Here is a 27,075-nt window from a genome sequence, read left to right as displayed (position 1 = left end):
GGCTCTATAGAAGCACCCTTTCTTTTAGAAGGTTTCTATAGAAGCACCCTTTCTTTCAGAAATGCCTCTATAGAAGCACCCTCTCTTTCAGAAAGGGACTATAAAAGCACCCTTTCTTTCAGAAAGGTTCTATAGAAACCAGTGTTTGAAAATAAACACTATGGTATCGTACCGTACCGTTCTGTACCGTACCAAGGTGGATAGGTACGCTACAATAATGTACCGTACCGGTACATAAACACTAAAAAATATTTTAGTGATACTGTACCGGAGCACAACGAAAATCTTACTGTACCGACTGCGGTACACAACGATTTTTAGTGTACCGACTGCGGTACGCTACGATTTTTTAGTGAACCGACTGCGGTACAGTACGATTATCGTAGTGTACCACTGGTCGGTTCACTAAAACATAACGTACCGGTAATGTACCGTACATGTGTGTTTTGTAAATTGTGATGAAAAATTATATGTTTGATGTTTTTGAGACGAAGGGCAAGAATAGTAACTAAAATTCAAGATTATATAAATTAAAAGCACGAATGTGGTAAATTGGGTCAGTCTACGAATTTTGAGAAAATTAGTGTAAAATATGAAAATAGCTAAAATTTCCAACCAATACATATTTTAATTAATTCTATAAGAAGTTTTAAGTGAACCACCCTCTATTATAGCATTAGGTTTAAAACACTGATGGGCAAATTGCGAGAGACTCATGTATTTTTTACACTTTTGTGTGTGAGGGAGAGCATTTCTGCCCATCAATGGTTTAAAACCCATATTATTAATGTATGTATTTCTATTTACTCGCTTTGAGAAAATTTTATTATGGACTCATTAGAGTCCTTGTAGTCGATGTACATATTAAAACACTGTTTTTTAAATATTATTTGTTCCCTAGTTAAATAATTAGTTAAAAAGTGGTGATAATGCATGTGTCATAAAACCATTTCTATGAATGGAAAAGAATAACGTTAATATGTTGGTGTCATAAGGATGTTTATTTGCGGCAAAATTAAATTCATAAAAAGGTTATGTTTGTTGTCCAATCCACATGAACAAACAAAAAAGCCACAGTCGGATCACTAAAGATTGAGTCTCCAGCTAATATATTTTAAATGTTTAATATGTTAATTCTGTTGAAGTTTTGATGTTGATATGTTTGAATTAATTAAAATAAAATTGCATAAAACATAAAATCCGTTGGTAGTAGGTAACAAAATGGTAAGAATATGAGAATAATGCCTCAAAAACTCAAACTTTTGAGGGCTGCCGATTTTCGGTATTTTGAAGATTTCTACCACATTATCCCACCGAAATGGCTTAGATTTGGTATCTAGTGTCCGTTGGGGTTATACATACATTCCTATAAGAATTTTCGGTACAGGCCCACGTTTTTATATAGCCCCCACAGAACGGTTCCGCCGATATCGGTTATTTTGAAGGTTATAGCCACGTTATCCAACCGAATTAGTTGAAACTTGGCATTTAGTCTACGTTGGGAGTATAAAATATTCCGACGGAGAATTGTCTGCACAGTTTCACGTTTTGATATGGCCCCCATAGAAAGGTACCGGCCGAATTTCGCTAATTTTAGATAGAAAATAATAATAAAAACTATTATAAAATATTTTGTTGCAGTTTGTTGCAGCTAAAACTTTATAAATTTGGTATATGTACTAAAAATAAAATAAAAAATCTACTCGCCATCCTGCGACACTCCCTACTAATTAGCTTTAACAAAGTACACAATTTTAAAGAAAAGCGGGTGTCACGTGATTTACATATGTATTAAATCCGAGTTACAATAAATAACATATTATATAAAATATTTGTTACTCAACTGTCTTCACGAAATGTTAAATACAATAAAGCTTTAAAATTACTTTGTAGGAAGACTGCATACGACGAACCAGTCCATAAATTGTGAACAAAAAATTAACCGTTAGGCGGCCATCAGACCATCTGTTTTTTCACATGTATGTTGTCACTTTGGGTATACTAATATACAGAACAGCTGATGTCATACATGTGAAAAAGCAGATGGTCTGATGGCGGCCTTATTCCTCTTTGGCTGATGTAAAGCAAATTATTTTAACTGTCGTTAGATTCTGTGGACACCTTAGATCAATACTGCACCAATAATTTTTAAATCGACGTATGTTATGTTTTCAGTTTTGGCGCGCTATATCGGTTTTTTCCACTGTTCGTTTGGCCCAAAAAACATCAATGTGACACCAACATGTGCCTTATTACTTTATACAAATATATTGGATATACATATGTATATAACACAATTATGGGATCAATTTATATAGTCTTCCATAATAAAACAAAAAACCATTAAACATTTTACATTTTCTCATAATTCATAAAAACACATGTATGGTACATTACGGATATAAACATATATTATTTTCATTGTTCCAACAATACGAACTACGAATTTTTACTGCTTCGACTTTTTCAGTGGCACCACAAAGTAACAGGCAAAATTCTCGTTGATCGTCCACATTACCTTGCTATGAATAGATTTTCTGCTATTTGTGCAACCAATAATAAGGATTTTGCACGAGGGGACTTTTGTCGAAAATAAAGATCCTTATGACGCACAGCGTTGCCGCGTTGCAGCGTTGCTGAAAGAATTTTATCGATATGTGCATCCATAATGAAGTTATAGCCCTTGAAGTGTGAATATTTCCCAGTTAATCTAAGGCGATAATCATATGAAAATTAGACGACATTTAAAATAACATTTTCTGAAAAATTTGTTGATAATACTAAAAGTTTTGGATGGGGATTTGATGAGTGGGCTATAAATATAATATTTTAATACAAAAAGCTGACTTTAACTGCACATGGGCAATCTACCGTTATCAAGAAATCTAAATTTAAATTTGATAAAAAAAATTCAAAATTCTTAATATTTAGTAGAGCAGATCTTTTGATTGCCACCTTGGCTCCTGATTTCCGTTAATTGGACATATCTTCCAAATCAAAACGTGTAAAAACATTCTGCCCATCCCTGCAACCTTCTGAGATATATCGGTTCAAATTTTATATAGCCCCCATATATATCTTTTCCCGATTTTGCTACAACTCGTTCAATTTTGATCGAATAGCCTTCAAATTTAGTACGTGTTATTTTCTTAGGCCCCTGAGTAGCTACACCGATTTTAGCAAAAATCGGTTCAGATTTGGATATAGCCCCATATATATCTTTCCCCGATTTTGCTATAATTCGCTCAATTTTTGATGAATAGCCTTCAAATTTAACATGGGATTCCTCGGGTCCCTGTTCAGTTTTACCGTTGACCCTACTTGTGCAAGCATTCATCAACATGTTTGCACAAGCACTTATGAGGGCACAGGCCTAAGAAAAAATCCCATGTTAAATTTGAAAGTTATTTTTCAAAAATTGAGCGATTTATAGCAAAATCGGGGAAAGATATATGTATATAGGGGCTATATCCAAACCTGAACCGATTTTTACGAAAATCGGTGAAACTACTTAAGGGCTGTTTACACCATATATCAATGTCACATGAGCTGTCATTTCTTTCACCCATTCGACATTCTCTATGTTTGTCAAAATTGACGTCATCCATACAACTTTCAATTTGTGCGTTCATACCTTCAAGTGTTATTTTCGTATGACATAACCTATAAATATAAAAACAGCTGTTTTTGTCATTGTTTACATTTATTGTTGAGTTGCAAATTTGGGCAAATTTTAATTTTGGTTGAAGGAAAATGAATATCTAGCATGTTTGTTGTGGTAGTAAAGGTTTTTGGGGTTATAGAGGCATTCATGTTTTTGCCACAAAGCAATCATTTCCAAACTGCTTCTTTCGACCAATCGATCTGAAAATAACATTATAAACACCCTTTATTTACTTTTCTAAATATTTAAATATACATAACATTCCATTTTCTTTTTTTAAAGATTTTGTTTTTCAATTTTTTTTTTTTTTTTTTGAGAATGCCAGAAAATAGCTGATAAATTTATGTTTACATACCAGAATGCCGTATCAAATAGAGCGCTCCCTAAATGAAAAATTTACATATGAGTTGCCAAATCATTTTGATAGATGACAATTTTCATAGTGGTCACACTATGTGTACAACATTCGCAGGTAGAAAATTTGACATCTCATACGACATTGATAGATGGTGTAAACAACCCTTTAGGAGCCTTAGAAAATATCACATATTAAATTTGAAGGCTATTCGATTAAAATTGACCTAGTTATAGCAAAATCGGGGAAAGATATATATAGGGGCTATATCTAAATCTGAACCGATTGTTGTAAAAATTGGTGTTGCTACTCAGGAACCTAAGAAAATATCACATACTAAATTTGAAGCCAATTCGATTAAAATTGACCGAGTTATAGCAAAATCGGGGAAAGATATATATGGGGGCTATATCCAAATCTGAACCGATATGGACCAAAGTTGATATTTTTCATTCCTGTGCCCTCAGAAGTACTTGTGCAAAAATTCATCAACCTAGGTCAACGCCTTCTATTTTTGTACACATTTGTATGGAACCGGCAACACTGTGTGACGTCAATTAGAAACCTCATACTGGTGTTATGATAAATACATTACATATTGAAAAAATCATATTAAAATTTGTAATTTGGGTACAAATACTTTTAAATGTGTAAATAAAAAGAGCTTGGAAAAAACCTTAGTGATGAGCCATCGCCTTTAGCGAATAGTGTTCACGACAAACAAAATAGATGGGTATTTTTTGTTGGTACAGGTAATATTAATGTGGAGTGTATAGCAAATATTACATTTTCCTGAATAATATTTTTCCAAAAAATGCTAATGACACCAAAATAGTAAAATTATTCTTTACTCATTAATGTAAATGATTTTATAATTCACGATTTTTCACCCTTTTTTGATATCATAAATGTCTAAGTGCCTAACATGGTAAACAACATTACATTTTCTAGTCATTTTCTCAATATTTATAAACGACTGAAATGTAAATAATTTATACAATATTGATTTTTATTTATTATACTTGCCTTCTTTGCCAAGAATGCTTATAATAATTCATATTTCCTCATAAATAAAAAACACATGTGTGGTACATTACCGGTACGTTATTTTTTTAGTGAACCAACGAGTGGTACACTACGATATTTTAGTGTACCGACTGCGGTACGCTACGATTTTTTAGTGTACCGACTGCGGTTCACTACGATTTTCGTTGTGCTCCGGTACGGTACGCTAAAATATTTTTTAGTGGTTGTGTTCCGGTACGGTACACTAAAATATTTTTTAGTGATACCGTACCTGGAGCGGTACGTTATTTTAGTGTACTGTTTCTTTTCGAACACTGATAGAAACACTCTTTCTTTCAGAACGACTTTATTGGAGCACCCTTTTTCAGAATGGGTCTATACAAGCACCCTTTCTTTCAGAAAGGTTATATAGAAGCCTACTTTCTTTCAGAAAGGCTCTATAGAAGTCTTCTTTCTTTCAGAAAGACTCTGTAGAAGCACCCTTTCTTTCAGAAAGACTCTGTAGAAGCACCTTTTCTTTCAGAAAGGCTCTATAGAAGTACCCTTTCTTTTAGAAGGTTTCTATAGAAGTACCCTTTCTTTTAGAAGGTTTCTATAGAAGCACCCTATCTTTCAGAAAGGCCTCTATAGAAGCACCCTTTCTTTCAGAAAAGGTCTATAAAAGAACCCTTTCTTTCAGAAATGTTCTATAGAAACACCCTTTATTTCTGACCACTCTATTGAAGCACCCTTTTTTCAGAATGGGTATATACAAGCACACTTTCTTTCAGAAAGGATCTGTAGAAGCCTTCTTTCTTTCAGAAAGGATCTATAGAAGCCTTCTTTCTTTCAGAAAGTGTTTATTGAAGCCTTCTTTCTTTCTTTCTTTCAGAAAGTGTTTATTGAACCCTTCTTTCTTTCAGAAAGTGTTTATTGAAGCCTTCTTTCTTTCAGAAAGTGTTTATTGAAGCCTTCTTTCTTTCTTTCAGAAAGTGTTTATTGAACCCTTCTTTCTTTCAGAAAGTGTTTATTGAAGCCTTCTTTCTTTCAGAAAGTGTTTATTGAACCCTTCTTTCTTTCAGAAAGTGTTTATTGAAGCCTTCTTTCTTTCAGAAAGTGTTTTTTGAAGCCTTCTTTCTTTCAGAAAGTGTTTTTTGAAGCCTTCTTTCTTTCAGAAAGTGTTTATTGAAGCCTTCTTTCTTTCAGAAAGTGTTTATTGAAGCCTTCTTTCTTTCAGAAAGTGTTTATTGAAGCCTTCTTTCTTTCAGAAAGTGTTTATTGAAGCCTTCTTTCTTTCAGAAAGGGTCTATAGAAGCCTTCTTTCTTTCAGAAAGTGTTTATTGAAGCCTTCTTTCTTTCAGAAAGTGTTTATTGAAGCCTTCCTTCTTTCAGAAAGGCTCTATAGAAGCACCATTTCTTTTAGAAGGTGTCTATAGAAGCACCCCATCTTTCAGAAAGGCCTCTATAGAAGCACCCTTTCTTTCGGAAAGGCTCTATAGAAGCACACTTTCTTTCGGAAAGGCTCTATAGAAGCGCCCTTTCTTTCGGAAAGGCTCTATAGAAGCACCCTTTCTTTCAGAAAGCGACTATAGAAGCACCCTTTCTTTCAGAAGGGTTCTATAAAGCACTCTTTCTTTCAGAAAGATTCTATTGAAGCACCCTTTCTATGGAACCCTTTCTATTCTCGATAATGGTCTGAATATGAGTAGGCTCAGGTCAAAACACACATTCGGCGCAAAACCCCATAATTTTCCTCAATGATATTTGGTGGCCTAATATATCTACAGTTGGCACATATTAATAATAATAAGGCCCCTCAAGCTTATTTTGCCTTGGTCCCTGTGTTTTTATGTTTTGTGAGAATGAATTGCGAAATGCGTTCAGCAATTGAGAGTGGGTGGTGTTTGCTTGCTATGCTGCAATGAGTATGTTGTTTTTGTTGTCATTCGTATTATATTCTTATGGAAGAGATGTTACTCTGCGAGACAGTCACTTAGTTGGCCACCCAGCCAGCTGCTAGCTAGACTCTCAATAGGGGAGGATTGTGATGAGCCTTGCGTCGTCTTGAGTGTATTTGTGTACACAAGTGTTTTTGTAGCGGATATGTCAAAGGATATATGTCACAAACACAATGTTATACTGTTTCCAAATAATCACACAGATACAACGTGCAAACACACACACCCAGAGACGCAGACCCCCAGTTCACAACATATGTAGATTTCTACATTATACGCCCACTCCCACATGTTAGGCAGGCAGAAAGCAAGTGGAATAAAATATTACAAGTTCTTATGGAAACAACGAAGTTTCAATATTTTTCTGCTTCTTCTTCGTTTTTGAATAATAATAAAATTTCCCCGCCTGTTCTGCTGGCTGTGCCTTTTCTTTTATCCTTCCTGGAAACATGATAAGGGTAATGGTTGTTATTGTTTTTAATGTGCAATTCTTTTTTGCATTTTTAGGAAAAGTCTAATGTGAGGGTGTTGGTGGTGCAGAAACAAAATGTGGAAATGTGGTTGCTTTCTTGGATGAGAAAAAAATGGGATCACAAAGGCGTGATATTGGTCGGTGAAGGGGTTGGGGAACTTATGATTGCTTTGGCATACAACTTGTAACATGTTTTAATGGAAAAGAAACATCACAAATGGTGTTGTTTTGTCCATGTTAGTAGGGTTTTTTTATGTTGACGTTGTTGTTGTCATTGTTATGCTCCAGTGCAATGTTGTCATTCTGTTATTGGTGTCGTGTTCTTTTGGGAAACTATCAATGTAACTAAACAAAACGTGGTGCCATGTGCATGTCCATGTTTGGATGTGTGTGCATACATTCAACCATATTACATGTGGTGACTGCGTTTTATGTACTTTTTCATGCCCAGCAATTCCAGCACCACCACTATTCACATCAAAATGTCACACACGAATTTAAAAAAAAAAAATTGTCACATAGGGCCTCCATGGAATATGACCAGCCAGCTAGTTCTGCTTGTAACACACATGTTTTGTATTTGACACCTGAATATGTTTTGTGTTTGTTTTTTCTTATGTTGTCATTTCCTCTCTACCACATTAACAGCAACAGCAAAGTGCAAATGTGTCTTTCATTTCATTTAATGATGGAAATATTGTTCTTTCTTTATATACCTGCCTTTGTTGCTGCTGTTGTTGTTGTTGTCATTCAAGTATGGTTTAATGTGTCACATATGTCGAAATTTTGAATTGCATTTTTTTAACGGGGTGTTGAGAATATGAATTAAGGTACATTTTAACCCTTCATTTCAATGTCAAACATCTCTTTTTTGTGTGTTTGGGTTGCTTTGAAGCAACAAAACAAGTTAAGAATTGACATGAAGCTTGACTGAAATGATACCCAAATAATTTCCAAGGTAACGGAAGAAATAACCAAAAAATACTTTTAGCTCGACCGGACTGACTTTGTCTATGAGAAAAATAACCATTATATTTAAGGCTTAAGTCTTCTTTAGGGGGATCTCTCGGATCGGGCCGTTATTTTTTCTATAGGTACCTAGTCCTTGGCAATCGTGAATATTTCCCGCACGGAAAATAATTTTTAAAAGTTAAGGAATTAAGGAATATTCTTACCGAATCGACAAAAAATAGTGCCTTTTTGGACATAAATATGGAAATAAAAATTGGGAAAAAGGGAACAAATTCCGCACGGAATTTTTATTCATGATTACCCTGATAGCTTTTCCGGAGAATATCCATACTTCCAGAGATAATATGAGTCTTGACATTTCGGAAATTTCTTACTATAACACCATTACCTTGTTTGTGGGCACCTCTCTGATCGGGCTAAAATTTTTTTCACCACATTAAATGGGGACGCCAATTCCCAGACCTAACCTAACCCAACCTAACTACCAAAGACTATGAGTCGGAAAGTTAAACAGGGCGTATCGCATTATGTTCTGTCGAACCGATTTTTCTATGAGAAAAACAATGAAAATATCTAGCGACTCCGTTAAACTTTATTACATAGAAGCCCATAATCGAAAGTTAGATCTTGAATGTTGAAGTTGAATCACGGAATGTTGACCAGACAAAGCAAAACGACGTTCGAATTACCGACGAACTCACGTTTTTTAAGGCATTTCCATATTTTCTCTAACCAAATGATCGTCCATAAAGAAGACAGAGGGACTATTTAAACGCAATTTGATCTGTTAAAGGTGAGGTTATGTAGCGCAGTAGCTGTGGCTCAAGAGGAGAGTTATTAAATAGAACTACCCATAATAAAGTTTGCCAAATAAATCTTTTTGAAAGGCGTAAATGCTTTAACCAAATGAAATGGGGTCAAACGTCCTCACACATAATCTAATTACAAGCATCGACAAACATCAAGTATCAAATTTTAATGAATAACCTAACTATGAAAGTGCCAGGTTCGAATCCCGGCGGAGGAGGAAAGTTCTTTCAAAGCTGTTTTCGAATATTTATAAAAAGAGGCTTACATACCCCTCCAGATGAAATCTATCCAAAGCCCCCTGACATTCTAAAACCAAACTCGGCATCAACATCAACACAAGGGGAAATCCCAATATATGAGTGGCTGGAAATAGCGCCACCTCAGAGGAAAAATGGCAACACTAAATTAGCAAGGACACCAACCACTGCACAAATTCAAGGAATCGTTGTTTCTGGGAAACTATAGATGGCAGCCCGATCACTAGGACAGGTTACAGTAGACCAAACATTTACTTAGCTGGAATTTCAAATGATTAACGAAACTGAAACAAAGCAAAATAAACAACATGATCTTATGGCAATGACCTTTGCCATAGGAAATAGGACGCGCATTGAGCAATAGAATGTACGAACTCTTCGTGAAGCATCAAGGCTTGCACAACTGGAACAGCAAATGGTATCGTATAAGATCGAAGTCTTGATTATAAGCTAAATGAGATGGAATAAAAGCGATGAACACTAACGGAGAGCGTCTCATAGGACTGTGTCAAACATTCCAGCTAGTCATTGGTGGCTTAACTTCCCGCACAAGGAGATTCATAAATACACATGGACATCACCTAGCGGCAATACTCGCAACCAGATAGATCACATATGCGTGAGTATAAGTGAGTAATAAGGTCAGCGAAATTGTGGATTTTATTAGTCGGAAAAACATTATGGTCGCCGCGATCCAGGAAACAAAGCTCACCGCCACGTCTTTGAGATGGTTACAACGTTTTGCGGAAGGATAGCACAAAAATCGAATACACCAGTCTGTTCAGTACAGACATGTCTAGCTTGAGCTTGAATCTAGTGTTCCATACATAGAATGTATAAGGGTAGCAGTAAAGTGTGGTACTGCCGAGATAGAGCTGCTTAATATGTACATACTAGAGTTGTGTAGTTCCGGAACGAACTAGTTCCAAGGAACTTTTCCGGACAAGGAACTATTGGAACTATATCCAGCTCTTGCGTTTATTTAGTTCCTTTAGTTCATATAGTTCCTTTCGTTTTTCTGGTTCCTTCAATTTAACGCCTACGTCGATCTTATGTAGTTGCTGTTTGTTCGCTGCAATTTATTTATTTTTATGTCAATTCATCCACCAAACCATGAAAACGTTTCGGTCTCGGAACTGTTTGGAATGAAGGAAACAAAAAGAGCGACGAAAGAGAAAGATTGGTTGAACTATTTCGATCTCGGAACTATTTGGAACGAAAAGAACGATGAAAGAGAAAAATTCGTTGAACAATTTCGGTCTCGGAACTATTTGGAATGAAGGGAACGATGAAAGAGAAAGATTCGTTGAACTATATCGGTCTCGGAACTATGGAACTATATTAAGGAACTAGTTCCTTTTGGGAAAAGGAACTAGAAAGATCGAGTACATACCGCCGATGATTAGCTGTGCCCGACGTTACATGCCCAATATTTGTTCGATTTTAAAGGACAATAACCGTCTGGTGCTAGGGGCCTTCAATGCCCATCATGAGCTTTGACATTCCGTCCAAGGTAATGACCAGACGGGTACAGCGCTGGCCGAGCACGTTTTGCACGGTGAATGAAGGCGCTCCTACGAGGATTTGAGGAGATTGTCACAGCTCGCCAGATATCACCATTGTGGTACCAGGTCTGATAAATGACGTATCCTGGCAACCCGTCATTTCCCTTGGCTCGGGCCACCTCCCTATCATCGTCTCAGTAAATAGACCACCAGATTTCATAACCTCTGAACGCCGTACATGGAACAGCTGATTGGCATGGGATCAGAGATTTTACCAATCACCACTTCAGAGCTGCCCATCGCCTCAAATCCTCTGATAGCTGAGAGAACTTTCCGGAACATCATCACTGCAGCAGCCGCTCACTACATACATACTGGTCGAATACCCGAAATAAGACCAAATTTCCCAGCAGAGGCGACGGGACTAGCAAATGAGCGTGATGATCTTCGTCGTACGAACCCTGAAGAGCTGAGAGTTAGAGAGCTTACTCTTGAAGTCAACAGGTTAGTAGGCGAACATAAGCGGAAAAAGTGGCTAGATCACCTGAAACAATGTAGCATTGGTACAGTATTAAGTAAATTGTGGGCAACGGTTAAATCACTCTCGAATCCGGGAAAGAAGGGATGACAGAACGGCTGTTACTTCCAACGGCGTGACAGTAACTGACCCAAAGAGGTGCGCGTGTTATTTTAATCGACAGTTCATAGAGCACACCGAGAGTGATAGGGCGAAGATGATTGTGCTACGAGGAGGTACCACCACAGTTTACGTTGCACGATGTTGCAGATGCACGCAAACTCATCTAAAGCATTGGGCCCACACCGAAAATCGATGATGATGCTTAAGCAACTGGATGAACCCGGAGTTGTGTATTTAACAAGTGTCCTCATATTGTACCAGAAGCCTGGAATGTTAGCAGGGTGGTCTCGCTACTGAAGGATGCCAGCAGAGCGGAGTCGTAGAGGCCGATTTCACTCCTGTCGCCAGTAGCAAAGATCCTAGAGTCACTACTCCTCCCCACGATGAGAAAATGTTTTCCAGAACCTTATAACCGAAATAATACACGAACGAACATATATGCCTTGCTACAACAACAACAACAACATATGCGTGAGTAGAAGATGGAGGATCTCTCTGTCAGACGTCTGAAACAAAAGAGGCATTGTCAGTGACCACGAGCACTTCATAGGCGAAATTAATATCAAATTGAAATGTCAGGGAAGAGACACCAGACACAAAAAGGCGGAAACAACTACGCCTAAACCAACTCCAAAACAAAACAACCAGAAAAAACCTAGACACCGCAGTACGCGAAAAATTAGCACAAACCAACACCACACATGGGAATTACATCAACATACCACCAAGTTGCGGAAGATACATTGGGCATACTCCAAAAACAGAGAATATCAGACTACACTAAGAACCTAAATTCTCAAAGAAGTGAACTTAAGATGCAGTTTAACAACAACACTATCACAAAAGAGCAGTATCAACGACTAGCAAACAAGTGAAGAAAGCTGCAAGAAGAGACAAAAGAATGTTCCTAGACGATTTGGCAAAAACAGCAGAGGAAGCAGCAAGCCAGAATAACATGAGAAAGCTACACCGGACAATAGATAGATAGTCCCACAAATCGAAAGTGTACCAGGAACAAAACAGTAAAAGATCGTAATGGTAAGCAACTAACGAAGAATGATGAACAAATTCAAAGATGGAGAGAACATTTCGAAGAAATTAGTAACCGCGGCTGAGTTACTTCGACCTCACATCACATCAACATGGAAGAAAGGGATCATTGTAAAGTGAGATGAACAAGCTGGCTTCAGACCAAAAAAAAAAAAAACTGTGTAGACTATATCTATAGAATGGCGCACTCGATTTCAAGAAAGCCTTCGACACCATCAGACGAACTGCCATATGGAAAGCATTGAGAAAACAGGGAGTACCCCAGGAAATAATCCGAGTAATAAAAGCGATGTACGAGGATGCAGAACTCTCAGTTCTTCACAACCGGAACATAAGACAACCGTTCTTCACAAATGAGAGTCATGACATGGAGTCTCTCACGACAACTCGAAGACATAGACTTATGCGGATGACATCTGTCTCCTCTCTGGCAAGATATCCAACATGCAGTCAAAATTAGAAGACCAGTAGAGAGACTTGCTCCTATTGTTGGACTTGAGATTAACATCAAGAAAACAAAGGCCATGAAAATAAACAACACTAGTAGAGAAAACACATCCCAAGAGGAGTAACAGGAAAAAAATGAAAGTGACAAAAAAGTACCAGGAAATTCTGGGGTTATGTTGGGTTGTAAAATGCGTAGAGTGGAAGAACAAACAAGCAAAGAATGATAAGGGAATAGTTCGAGCTAGGTTGAAGATAAATCAACCTAACTTAAGTAGTTCAAGGCAGACCCACAGTCATTTAAGACTTCTTGTAGCATCTTGTCAGGGACACGGGTTCTATGGAAGAGAAGTAAGAGAGAGATAAATGCAATATCATGGCACCAAACAATCAGTGCCTATTGTATATAAGGACAACAGCAGAGATCCTTGCGGTTTTCTCGAAGTAGAACTTGTTGAATTTTGTGGAAAAAGAAGCAGAGCAGTGGCTTGACACAGTCCTAAACTTGTAGGTCAGAAGAAGACTGAGAACCATGTATTGATACTTCATAAACTACCTCATTTCCACAATATAGTAGCGCCGTGGTACCCAACAATAATAAACTACCGTACCCAAAGTTTTTAAAATAGTTCTGCAGTTTTTAACCAATTTAGATATTATGGCCTTTAGGACCTGTAAAATATATAATTTTTTCAAAGCTAAAAAGCTTTCAAAAATGCTAAAGCTTCTGCCTAAAAAACGCTGCAGTTGTGTCTAATTTTCTTCCATGACAAACCCTTAACTATTCCACATGCGAGCTTGGTTTCTGGAGTTACTTGAATTGGTTTAGCCTGGCTTCTGCAGTAAGTTGAAAAGGATTGGTTGGTCCCAATAGAGATTGAGGTGATGGTTGTATTAGCTGAGCCAAAAGTACAATCTCTCTACACGAGACAGCTGACGATTGGTGGTATATAGGACGGCGTTTACACGATAATTATTTGTGGCATCAGCGACTGCATCTGTGTGAATGCTATTCATACCTGATCGTCTCGTTGATCTAGGGGTTTCTCTTGTAAATGTCCCTACTCTGTAGATCATGGAGGTCTCTTGCTTGTGACCCCTACAATCTTGGGGTATTTAGTGGTCGAAATTCTGCTACCATCGACCCCGAGATTCAACTCAGTGCTCACCTCTGCAGTCCATGTGGTGAACAGAGTGGCCTGGCCGTAGATTTAGTGGCGGATATTTGCATATTCTTCGCGTGAAAAAGGCAAATGGCATGAGGGAAGATACCTGACGGCAGGATCCTACAATCAATTATCCGAATATGTTACGACGCCGTCTCGACGATGTGAAATGCAGGAGAGGTTCCGGAGATATCAACTCACCTTAGGGAAGTACCTATTTCATTCTACGTGTCTTGGGCTTTATTTCCTGAATTCTACGTAAGATTGGCGTCCACATATATAATTGATTATCCAAAGTTTCGAACTTGGCCGGAGGGTAGTCCCTTCAATGTCCTGAAACAACGTGGAGGTGCTTGACAATATTAAAGGCTTTTGATAAGTCGACCGCCACCGATACTGTCCTATCGCACGGCTTGCTATAGTTAAGTCCTCGACTCTATCCACTAATTCTGGTTTGATAGTGCAAAACGTAGGGCTATAAATCTGTTAAGCCAGCGATATACCCCTCTGACCGTTTCCGACAACCGAATGCCATAACACATGATGAGCACTAAAGTTTCCCAATACCAGACGGTTATGACCCTCCAAAACCTGAAGTACAGCTATTTATCGGCGGGATGTATACGTTTAGCAACTCTACGTCGGCAGTTCCACACCTGACTGCTACCCCCATACATTCCATCTAAGGGACATTATAGCCAGGCTCACACGGATAGGTCCGTATTGAACAGACTGATGCAATAGAAAAGCTAATCCCTTATCTCCAATAGAAAATAGAAAAGCTAATCCCCTATCTCCGATCCGTCCTCAGTACTTTGTATCCATCACAACTCTGTAAGCTGCAGTTGTTGCTGTTTTAGCAACATAGAAGCTGGGTTGGCAGTAGGGATCCTGAAATCCTAAATCCCGAAAACCCGAGGTCTTTCGGGATTTCCCAAATTCCGAATCCTTGTATTAACTTTTTTGGAGTCCCTCCAGGGATTCTTCAAGTTACCTTTAATGGTTTTCCATGTATATATGGAACAAAAAAAACCTCATAAAACGGATTGGAAGAAATATTATCAACTCCGTCATGAAAATTTTGATTTTAAATACATTTTAATAAACAAACTCTAAAAATTCCAATGAATTTTCCTTAGGGTAAACCTATGGAGAGTATCAAGAAATATTGTTTTCCACAGTAAATTTTAAAGAGCCCGCAGTTTTTGGAAACATGAAAACTATCTTAAAATAAAAAGGTCTATTTTTTTTTAAAGTAAATGAGAAATCCATAGCCCTACCTAACCGGATGCGAAAGCATAAACTATTTTGAAGAGACAATCGTTACTCTTTTTTCTTCTTTTTTCATTTCTTACAGATGTACTGGCTGCCAGTTCAAACCACATGACTAATGCCCATTGCCGTGATTATAATGGCAAACTATATGAGACGGGTATGCATTATATGCCCGGGCCAGATTCATGCCGTTTGTGTATTTGTGATAGTGGTCTGCCAAAGGCCTGTAAAATGGTCTTATGTGAGGCATTTACCAAATGCAAATCCTTTCAAACAGTTGGTTCCGGCAATAACTGTTGTGAGGTTATTTGTCTCGATGATCAGCTAGCCGATGGGAGTACGGATTTTGGTGTTTGACTAATCGTTAGTGGCATTACTGCCACGCTATCATTATCCATGATATTTTTCCTTATTAATCGTTTTAGAAGGAAGAAATTGAGGGCGCGGGAAAATCGACAAACGGCAGAAGATCAGCGTAGCATTGTGGGGAGTATAGGGTAAGTAAGGGGTTGGGAGAGTTTTAAAGTTTCTTAAAAGTAATTCCTTGTTTTCTATTTTCTTTTTCAGTTATATTGCTGGCAATATGGGTTATATGGAGGGTAATCTCAGCAGCATGGATTATACCTATGGTGGTGCGGCCCATTATCCGCTGTGGAAACCACCAAGTGGTTATTTTCCACGTGGAGAGGCACCGCCACCATACGATGAGGCTGTTGCCATATCACAGGCAGAGGCTTTGAGTGCCCAATGTGCTGCAGCGGCGGCAGCAGCCCAGGTGGCGTCCAATCAAAGAGCCACCATGGGCATGAATTCCGTAGAACTCCAAACGGCCGACATTAATCGCAGGGCCCAACAAATGCAACAAATACAACATCATGCCCAACCTCAACAACCGACGCATGGTCAAATGAATCATCAGACGGGCCATGTGGTTCCCACACTGCAGGCTCATGTTTTAACCGCCGGACCACAGGGTCAGACATCAGCCTCTGTGGGGTCTATGACAACGCAGCCACAATCACATCAAATTACCCAAAGTACCACCAATTTAATAAATATCAATATTAACAGTGGAGGTAATATTACCACCATAGCCACCGGAGAGAACCATCAACCACCCTATAGTTTACAAGATGAAGTAAATAATGCTGCAGCTGTCACAATGCAACAAACTTCACAACAAATGCAATTGCAACAACAGCAGCATCATCATCACCAACAACAACAAGCGCAGCAGCAGCATCATCAAGCACAGCAGCAACAACAGCAAATGATTGCTGCCACATCCACCACATGTGTTGGGAACAATGCCAACAATACCAACCGTCTACATATAGCCCAAAGTAATTCCATTTGTGTACAGACAATGGCACCAATGGTCTCCTCCCAGCACCAACAACAACAGCAGCAGCAGCATCAAATGGTGGCTGCACCCCAACAGTCGTCATCAGCATCAACCACCCAAAGTGTTTTACAGTCAGCTCAAATAATGGCATCGACCTTAACGGCCAACGCATCAACAACAGCCTCTTTAAGTCGACAACAACAACAGCAGCATTCTGTTGGAACGACAGTAGTACAAAATTTGGGTGGATCCAACAATGATTGTGGTTATAAAAACTGTCACCTAAATGGAACAACTGTAAGTAGCGGCGGCGGTAATACAGTGTCACGACGTTTACAAAGAACCACTGATGCTCCACCAACGCTACAACAATATGTTGTCGATGTTGAGGTGAATGTAAGTCAAGGTTCTGCCCGTGGTTATCATTCACTACCACCATGTTCGAATGGGCCAAATGCCACAGAAGCTGGAGCGGAAGTAATAGCATCTCCCACCCAATTTGGTAATGCTTCGCCATCATCGTTATCGGCGGCCATTTCTACACCTGCCATAGATGTGGACACATCACAGCCTACAAATGATCTTTCCACATTTGCGACACCCTCTTCTGAAAATCATCTTATACCAATGACCAACACGGGTCACAACACCTTGCCCCTACAACATTCACAGTCAAGTAAATCAAACAATTCCAATGGTGGCACAAAAACATCGTCATCATCTTCCTCGTCAAAACGTTATCATCGCACAATGCCGCGTTACTATGCCATTGCGGATCCACTAACGCAAAACCTTAGCACTAAATCCTCCAAAGCAGAGGCAAAAATGGCAGCCGCCAATTCATCGGCAAATAGCAACAATGTTTCTTCATCGGCAACCTCTGCCTCCTCGAATGCTTCCTCCTCCTCCACATCATCCAAGAAGCCAACCTGTCAGTGCCCAGTACAGCATGTGCCAATGTCCTACATGGGTTCTACACAACTTAGCAATGCTCAAAATGCCACCAACAATGCTTTCTTCACAGTCCTCAGTAATAAATTGAATTCTAATTCTTCTGCCTCGAATTCGCCCTCACCCAGTCAACACTCGTCATCATCGTCACGTCTACAAGCTAATAATTCCAATACGAATTCTCTGAATTATCAACAGAGATCTACGAAATCATCGTCACAATCATCGTCACAAACTGATAACAGTATGTTGGGAAATTCTGCCAATAATACAATGAAACGTTCCACCACCACAAACAACACCACCATCTCCTCTACGGTTGGAGGTCACTGTAACTATGAGGGAAAAATTGCCACAATTTCATCGGGTGAATTAATAAATTCATCGGGTACCACATCATCGGGGGGCGGCAGTCAACAATCTCAGCAACAACATCATCATCATGGCCACGCCCATCACCATAGTCATCATTCGTCATCGTTAATGTTGCCACCGCAACATCATGATGACTCTTCACCCATAGTTTTGGGTAGAGTAACAAAACGTAGTTCCAGCAGTAGCGGCGATCGGTTGCGCAGTGCCAGTAGTGGTAGTACACGAGCATCTATGGTGGACAGTACTACAATTACATCACCAGCTGCTGCTGCTTATTTGAATAGCAAGGTATGTAGAATGTGAAAATTGTTTTTAGATATTTATTAATTTCAACGAGTTTTGTATTTAACTTTTTTTGAGATCACTTTCGGAAATATGTAAAGGACGAGGTTGTGAACATTGATTCCTTTTTTGTGGAAGAAAATGTCGCCAATGAAAGGCATAGGAATGGAAGAGATTGGGCGAAGTTACATTTTGGTTTTCTTCAACTGCTTTACAGAAAGCATTGTAGTTGGTTTACCTTGGCAGTACTCAGTGCGATGTAGTGACTGGTTTGAATACTCTTCCACACACACTGGCTAAGCATGGTTTACCACCGACCGACCGAACGTGTTAGAAGAGGTTAGCAAGGTTTTTATACTGAAAAATGAAGGGTTTTGTGATGTGTTGAATCAGAACTGTCTGAGGGCAAACACGGATAGAGTTGATTCAGCATATTTCATTAACCTTGGGGGATCGGGTAGACCATTTTTTTTTGGTTTTGTGAACAAGATCTGTCTGAGAGCAATTTCTAAAATGTGTTTGTTCTACCTTTTTCTAAATACCGAGGATCTTTCAAATCTTTCGCGGACCGAAAATGGATCGGTTTGGGTAAAAAGAAAAAAAGTTACGGTGCAGGGCCTAAAAAACCTAGGGCCGACGTCAAACGTCGGTGTAACCTGTCTTCGAGATTAAGCGAATTGTGATAAGTCTGAATTAGGTGTGGATGGCTTGGCACCTACAGCCGCACATGCTATAAGTGTATTGCAAGAGATAGAATAGTTGACGATCCGATTTTTTGGGCAATGATAGAGCCAAGAATGGTGCAAACCTCAGTCTTCGGCTGACAGGGACGACCTACAAAAGATTCTCGTAACTATTGAGGATAGTTTAGACAAACAAAGTAGGAAACTCCTCGACCAATTGGAAACACTTTCGCCAGATGAGCAGAACGAGGACATAATTTCAGAGGACATGTTACTCAATTTGACCTTGATCGACGTCGAGTTAGACACATCGGCAAAGTCTACTAAAGAAGAATAGGGTAATGTGGAAGGCGTGGTTATGAACTCAGGTTCACAATTGTTATATATCGGAACATGCCGATAAAAAACTTCCAATGGAGAATCTAAAAGACTATAAGCGTTCTGTGCTGTATCTTTGCAAATTCGTGGGAGGGTTTCCGAATTCGCATTCTGAGATGGAGGACTTCTTCATCAGAAGCAGACTCAGTCCATGAGAACATTTAAAAGTATTTGTCTTCATGCGCCAGGTACGATCTTCCTTCCATAACCTAGAGCCGCTCATGTCAAAATATCTAAGCAGGCTACGACGACGAGCAAGAAAGTAGAGGATACGAAACCTGCTACCACAAGCAAAATGGTTGAGTCTGGTTCTGCCATGAATCCAAACACAACCCCGAAAGGGAAGAAAAGGACAAAGAAGTTACCCCAAGATTCGTTAAGGTAAAGAACTGCCGCATTAGTCTGTTTTTAAACCTGACTCTTACCCGAAAGACACGATCAAAGCTGAAGGAGAGTCTTTGTAGGTACGTCTACGTCTGTTAGAAAGCTAAGACTTGCTTGGGAGGTTCGCCGTGCTGCGCGAATATAATAATTTTTTTCCGACGATATTTGAAGCCGAACTCAACGAATGATAAAGAACTTACCTAAAAACCGAGCGAGAACAAGTTGAACAATTGCCGGGTGGGTCTGTTTCTAAACCCGACTCTTACCCGAAATACACGCTAATGCTTACTCCGCCGATTCGTGGAAAAGTATCCGATTTTGTACTTTGAGAAGGAGAAGCAAACTAAAGTCCATGAGAAAATTTAAAGAATTTATCTTCATGCGCCTCGACGCAAGCTTCATGTTGATAAGATCTTCCTCCCAGAACCTGGAACCGCTCAAGCCAAAGTCTGTAAGGAGGCTGCGACGGCCAGCAAGAAAGTAGAGGAGACAAAACCTGCTGCCCAACCAAAGTGGTGGTGTCTGTTTCTGCCCAACTCAAGCCCGAAAGATAAGAAGTAGGACAAAAACATACCGAAAAACCGAGTGAGATCCGTAAAGTTGAACAATTGCCGGGTGGGCCTGTTTCTAAATCCGACCCTTACCCGAAAGACAAGGTCAAAGCTGAAGGACAATCTGGTGAAGGCACGTCTTCAGGATGTAAGAAAGCTTGAGAGGTTCACCTGTCCCGCGAATTTAATATGTTTCAGACAATATTCGAAAGCGAACTCAAATCCGAAAAATCGATGGTTGTGATTTCCCCCCGGACGTCAGTCTTCGGATATCTTGCTTTTTTATCGTATTAATTAATGGAGGTGGTGCAGTATGACTGACTAGGGGACTGACACTGGTACTGCTAACTAGCACACATCAATCAGTGTCGGCCACATGTGCGGAGCATTGTGGCAACCTTAGTTCTGCCCAAGAGATTCGATCTTTCAACGCTGTTTTCCGACAACATGTGGATTTACATACAAATACTGTCACATATTCGCTTCCAGACTACCTTAAAGGTCGTCGAATTCTCGGTCAAAAATCCTATGATTTTTAGAGGATTTCTATTCTCTAGAGGACATTTTGTGAGGATTTCAGAGGTCTTTTATAGAGAGTATTTTCTATTTCTTCAGGTGTGTTATTTTCCGGAGTTGCCCTATTCCATAGAGCACCTCTTCGGAGTTGTCCTATTCCATAGAGGATCTCTTCAGAGATGTTCTATTCCATAGATGGCCTTTTCAGAGGTGTTAAATTTCAAAGAGGATCTCTTGAGAGGTGTTTTATTCCATAGATGACCTTTTTAGAGGTGTTCTATTTCAAAGAGGATCTCTTGAGAGGTGTTTTATTCCATAGATGACCTTTTCAGATGTGTTCTATTTCAAAGAGGATCTCTTGAGAGTTGTGTTATTCTATAGATGACCTTTTCAGAGGTCTTCTATTCTATAGGGGACTTCTTCAGACGTGTTTTGAAGAGGTCATTTTCAGAGTTGTTCCCGTCAGATGTATTGTATTCCAAAGAGGACATATTCAGAGGTGTTGTTATCTACAGAGCACTTTTTCAGAGGTGTTCTATTCCTTAGAGGATCTATTCAGAGATGATTTATTGTAAGGACGAGGAGTTCTATTCTATAGAGGATGTGTTTATATGTGTTCTATTCCAAAGAGAACCTATTCGGAGGTGTTTAATTCCATAGAGGACCTGTTCAGGGGTTTTTCAGGGATTTTTCTAATCCATAGAATATCTCTTTAAATGCGTTCTATTCCACAGATGAGATTTTCAGAGGCGTTCTATTACATAGAGGACCTGTTCAGAGGTGTTTTATTCCATAAGTGATGTCTTCAAAGATGTTCTATTCCATAGTGTACTTCTTCAGAGGTGTTCTATTCCATAGATGACCTCTTCAGATGTGTTCTGTTCCATAGAGGATATCTATAGATGTGTTATATTCCAAAGACGAGTTGTTCAGAGTATAGATAACTTCTTCAGAGGCGTTCTATTGTATAGAGGGCCTTTCCAGAAGTGTTCTATTCCATAGAGGACCTCTTCAGAGGTGTTCTGTTCCATACCTCTTCAGTTCTTTAAAAGTGTTCCATTCCTAAGACGACCTGTTCGGAGGTGCTCTGTTCAATAATGGGCTTCTTCAGTGGTGTTCTATAGAGGGCCTTTTCAGAGGTGTTCTAGTCAGAGGTATTGTAATCCAAAGAGGAAATATTCGGAGGTGTTCTTTTCAGATGTGTTCTATTTCATAGATGATCTCTTTAGAATAGAGAATAGAGATCTATTCTAAAGACAAGCTGTTCAAGGTATGGAGGAATTCTTCAGTTGTGTTTTACTCTATAGAGGACCTTTCTAGTGGTATTCTATTCTATAAAGGACTTCTTCAGAGGTGTTCTATTCCATACAGGATCTCTTCACACTTCACATTCTTTTCCATAGAAAACCTCTTCAGAGGTGTTTTATTTCATAGAGGATCTCTTTAGAGTGGTTCTATTCCAAAGGCGAGCTGATCACAATTGTTCTATTCTATAGAGGTCTTCTTCAGAGCTGTTCTATTCTATGGGGGTCTTCTATTCTATAGAAGACCTGTTTAGAGCAGACATGACCAACAAGAGAACGGAGAAAATGTGAACGTATTCAAAATATTGGCAACTTATAACAGTGTGTTAGTAAGTTTGTATTCACGCAAGCTATAAAACAATAACAAATCAAAACATTTGTTCTCTTTTATACGCTCTTTCCGTGCATTCGGGTCGTGTGCGTGTAAATTGCCGAAAATCATCGGCACCGCAGTGCCAAATGTGACCATGCTTGGTTTAGAGCAATGCCGTTCTTTGGTTTTGTTGAAGTTACGAAGTTTTTCGGCAATTCACACACACACGACCCGAACGCAACGAAAGAGAACACAAAAGAGAGCAAATGTTTTGATTTGTTTTTGTTTTGCAGCATGCGTGCTTACAACCTTACTAACACACTGTCAAAAGTTGCCAATATTGAGAATTTTGTGTGCCCTCTTCTTGGTCGGCAATGGTTTAGAGCACTGCCGACCAAGAAGAGGAGACACAAAATTCTGAGTATTGACAACATTTGACAGTGTGTTAGTAACGTTGTATGCACGCATGCTGCAGAACGAAAACAAATCAAACCATTTGCTCTCTTTTGTGTGCTCTTTCATTGCTTTCGGGTCGTGTGTGTGAATTGCCGAAAAACTTCGTAACTTCAACAATACCAACGAACGGCATTGGTTAAGATGTGTTATATTCAATAGAGGATTATTCAGGGGTGTTCTATTGAATAGATGAGCTATTCAGAGGTGTTCTAATTTATAGTATATTGCAGCGCGTAAACTGTATCCTCTTAGTAAAGAGACGAACAAAGAGAATTTAGAGGTCGATTCTCTTAAATAATTTGCTGGGGACTATTTCTTCTTTCCTTAATTAATGAAATATGGGTAGATAAACACGCACCGCATTAGCAGAAATATTATTTTTTACTCTGCGAGCGTTGAGATAAAAAAGAACCAAGAATAATGCTGGGTTTTGCCATATAACCCGAAATATAATAACCCCATGATACGGGACCTACTATTATAGTAAAATCCGAACGGCGTGTCTTAAGACACCATTTGTAGAGAAGTTGCACAGGGCTCAAATACTTAGCAAAATGGTGGATTCAGTTTACAATGTGGTGTTGCTTGGCCTGGGAATCGAACCCGGGCATACAGTGTGTAAGGCGGGTGAACTTACCATTGCATCATGGTGACGCCCAGCCAAAATATAGCCAACTACGTTGTCTTCCTAAAAATATCTAAGATTAACATAACCTCAAAAAATATGTCAATTGAAAAGAATCATAACCTCAAAAAAAGTTAAATATAAAATAAATTTTACTAATTTTTATTATTTACTCACTGCATCATATATACAAAGAAACATTGTATCAGATGACTTGTTGTACCCTTTGGCAAACAAGTCTTCTGACATTTGTCCATATTACAATAAATATCTATTTTATATTCGTTTTTTTTTGTCATCTTAAATGAGTCTCTCGTTTATTTAATCCATTCATCAACTTTTAATTTTACAGAACATTACCTCATTACGCAGACAATAACAATCATCATTTCCTATTGCACTACAAATTTCATTAAATTAGTAGAGACTACTCTATGCATCCTCTCTATGTTTCCCCCACCAAACCACCACGACCACAACTACCACCACCAACCACAACCATTCACCACAAAATTATATCATTTCTCTTCTACTACTTCTATTGCTACTGTACAAAAGCAAAATAATAATAATAGAAAAACAAAAAGACAAACTTCTGAAAAACAAAGCTAAACCAAAAAATAAAAACCATTTTTCTTAAAACTTTCTTTTTGTGAACGTTTTAATGGATGGATGGATTAACGTTTATGTTTGTGTGTGTGCGCTCGCTCGTTCATTTGTAAATTAAATTAATTGAAAAACCTATACCTGCCAACAAAAGGTTGATGCCTATTTAAGTTTTGCACATGGTAACGGAGCAGGACATCACCTGAAAGGCTATAATAATGATATAATGAATCCAGCATTACCACCGAAATTGCATAAAAGTTTAACGAATTTAAAGAGTTCATCATCCTCGGGCCACAATAACCACAACAACCACCACCAACAACAGCTACAGCAACACAACAACACTAATGTGATCGCTGCCGCTACAGCGGCAACAACAAATACTTCTTCACATCGAAATAGTTCATCACATAAAATGAATAATGATGGTCACACCACTACCTCCTCCTCCTTCTCATCAACATCTACAAATTGTTTGAACAACACTAGTGGCGTCTCCTATTCCAACATCAATAGTAGTAATCCCTCTTCCACATCCTCTTATTTGGCAGCAGCAACATCTTCCTCCTCCACAACCTCTGTACAAACCATATACACACTAAGTAAGCCCTCTTCTACTTCACCATCGGCTGCTATTATTGGCTTAACCAACACCAATAACACCACCACCACCTGCACATCTACACCATCGAATCGAAGTCAAATGTCCAGCAACAAGGATCATCATGATCACATTATGAAAATACAACCTCCATCATTGACACTACCATTGAGTACTACGTCAACCACATCCTCCTTTACCAGTTCAACCAGTAAAATTAACTCTTCAACATTTTATCCTTTACAAAACAATGTTACATACACGCTGCCAAAGAATGTGGGAGGTGGTAAGATGTCGCTAAATAGTACCATAAACAGTGTGGTTAGCAAGGTGCCATCTGTCATAAGTCTACCGCCAACGGGCAATGAGCAAAACAACAACTATCATGGCTATAATAGTAGTGTGGTGGGCGGCGGTTTCCTGGCCGCCGATAACGCCTACAACAGTCATCAGTATTTAAATGAAATGCACGGATCACAATCATCATCGTCGCCATCATCAGCAACAACGTCAAAAAGTACTACACTGCCAAAGATATTACGTTCGAAACAACGCGATGTACACAATTCCAGCCTAACTCCCTCGAATCTCAATTGTAATTCATCAAATACAGCAACGTCCTCCAACAATTATGCGGTTTCGCAATGTTCTATGCCAGCTTATCCAAAGCAGCAGCAGCAGTATGCTTCTGCCTCCAATTCTGCCAATTCCTCTTCCACATTGTCAAATGGTGCCTCTTCATCCTCATCTGTCACTGCCAATTCCCAACAACAACATCAGCAGCAGCAACAACAGCCAACCAATATTAATAATATGCAAACTCAAACTATAACATCCACATTGGCTGTTAATTATTGTCCAGAGGATTCTCATTTGAATGCTACACCACAACATTCTCACAATGCTGCCACTACTTCTCCGTCGAACAGTTGTAATAATACAACAACTATAAATGGTGGACGTTCCACCTCCCCCTTTTCACCATCAGCATCATCAAAATCCAACCAACAGACTTCAGCACAACAGGAAACCAAGCAATTACCTGTTTGTACCACATCCAAAAACTGTCTAAATCCCAAAGAACATTTTCTACCCAACGATACCAGTTTGGATGATGATTATCTAAGCGAATGTGAGAATTGTAAAATAGCCCAAAGCTCTAAATACTATTTAAATGCCGAAGCATTGACAAATGTTGGTGGAGGTCCCCAGGAGACAATGACACTGCAACGCAAATCGCTGGAGGAGTGTAAAGAGGAACCGGATACAGGATATTATCGTATATCGCATACATTGCCAACAAATTCTAAAAAGAATGCGTAAGTATTGATTTTGTAGAAAAAAAATGAGAAATTTCATTTGTTATAGGAAAATAATATCCTCTGATTATTATCAATGATATTTTTCTATAAAAGAATTATCACCATTATCCATACAAAAATTATCATCCGTGATTTTTTTTATACGAAAATTATCACCAGTGATATTTATATATACGAAAATCATTATTGCCAGAGATATTTTTGTATACGAAAATTATCACCAGTGATATTTTTGTATACGAAAATTATCACCAGTGATATTTTTCTATATGAAAACTAACAGCAGTGATATTTTCTATAGGAAAATTATCACCAATGACATTTTTCTGTACGAAAATTGTCACCAGTCATATTTTTCTATGTGATAATTATCACCAGTGATATTTTTCTATACGAAAATTATCACCAGTGATTTTTTCTAAACTAAAATGACTTTATAAACGAAAATGATCACAAGTGATCGTTTTCTAAACGAAAATTATCACCAGTGATATTTTTCATAAAAACATTATTACCAGTGATATTTTGCTATATGAAAATTATCACCAGTGATATTTTTCTTTAAGAAAATTATTTTCAGTGTTATTTTTCTATAATAAAATTATCACCTGCGATATTTTTCTATACGAAAAATTTCACCAGTGATATTTTCCTGTAGGAAAATTATCACCAGCAATATTTTTTTTTATACGAAAATGTTTACCAGTGATATTTTCCTATAAGAAAATTATCACCAGTGATATTTTTTATATAAGAAAATGATCACAAGTGATCGTTTTCTAAACGAAAATTATCACCAGTGATATT

The 27,075-nt window shown here is 38.5% G+C and overlaps 1 protein-coding gene across 3 annotated transcripts in view; it reads left to right on the top strand.

Moving 5' to 3' along the window:
• Nucleotides 1-27,075, top strand: part of LOC141402086 (uncharacterized) — a 47,436-nt gene that overhangs the window by 7,259 nt on the left and 13,102 nt on the right. For 2 of the 3 annotated variants that reach the window (XR_012412520.1, XM_073982762.1), the window contains exons 2-4: nt 15,656-16,070; nt 16,141-18,532; nt 24,497-26,265. Coding sequence is in view for 2 of the 3 variants with exons in the window: in XM_073982762.1 (XP_073838863.1) it covers nt 15,970-16,070; nt 16,141-18,532; nt 24,497-26,265 (4,262 nt within the window). In the remaining variant the exon portion in view is untranslated. The remainder of the gene's footprint in view (nt 1-15,655; nt 16,071-16,140; nt 18,533-24,496; nt 26,266-27,075) is intronic. The other variant, XM_073982774.1, reaches the window with a different exon arrangement.

Source organism: Musca autumnalis, unplaced genomic scaffold (assembly GCF_047663935.1).
Source record: "Musca autumnalis isolate F117 unplaced genomic scaffold, ASM4766393v1 scaffold_1, whole genome shotgun sequence".
Taxonomy (NCBI): Eukaryota; Metazoa; Arthropoda; class Insecta; order Diptera; family Muscidae; genus Musca; species Musca autumnalis.
Note: the sequence above shows the minus strand (reverse complement) of the source record. Positions and strands in the feature narration are given on the sequence as shown.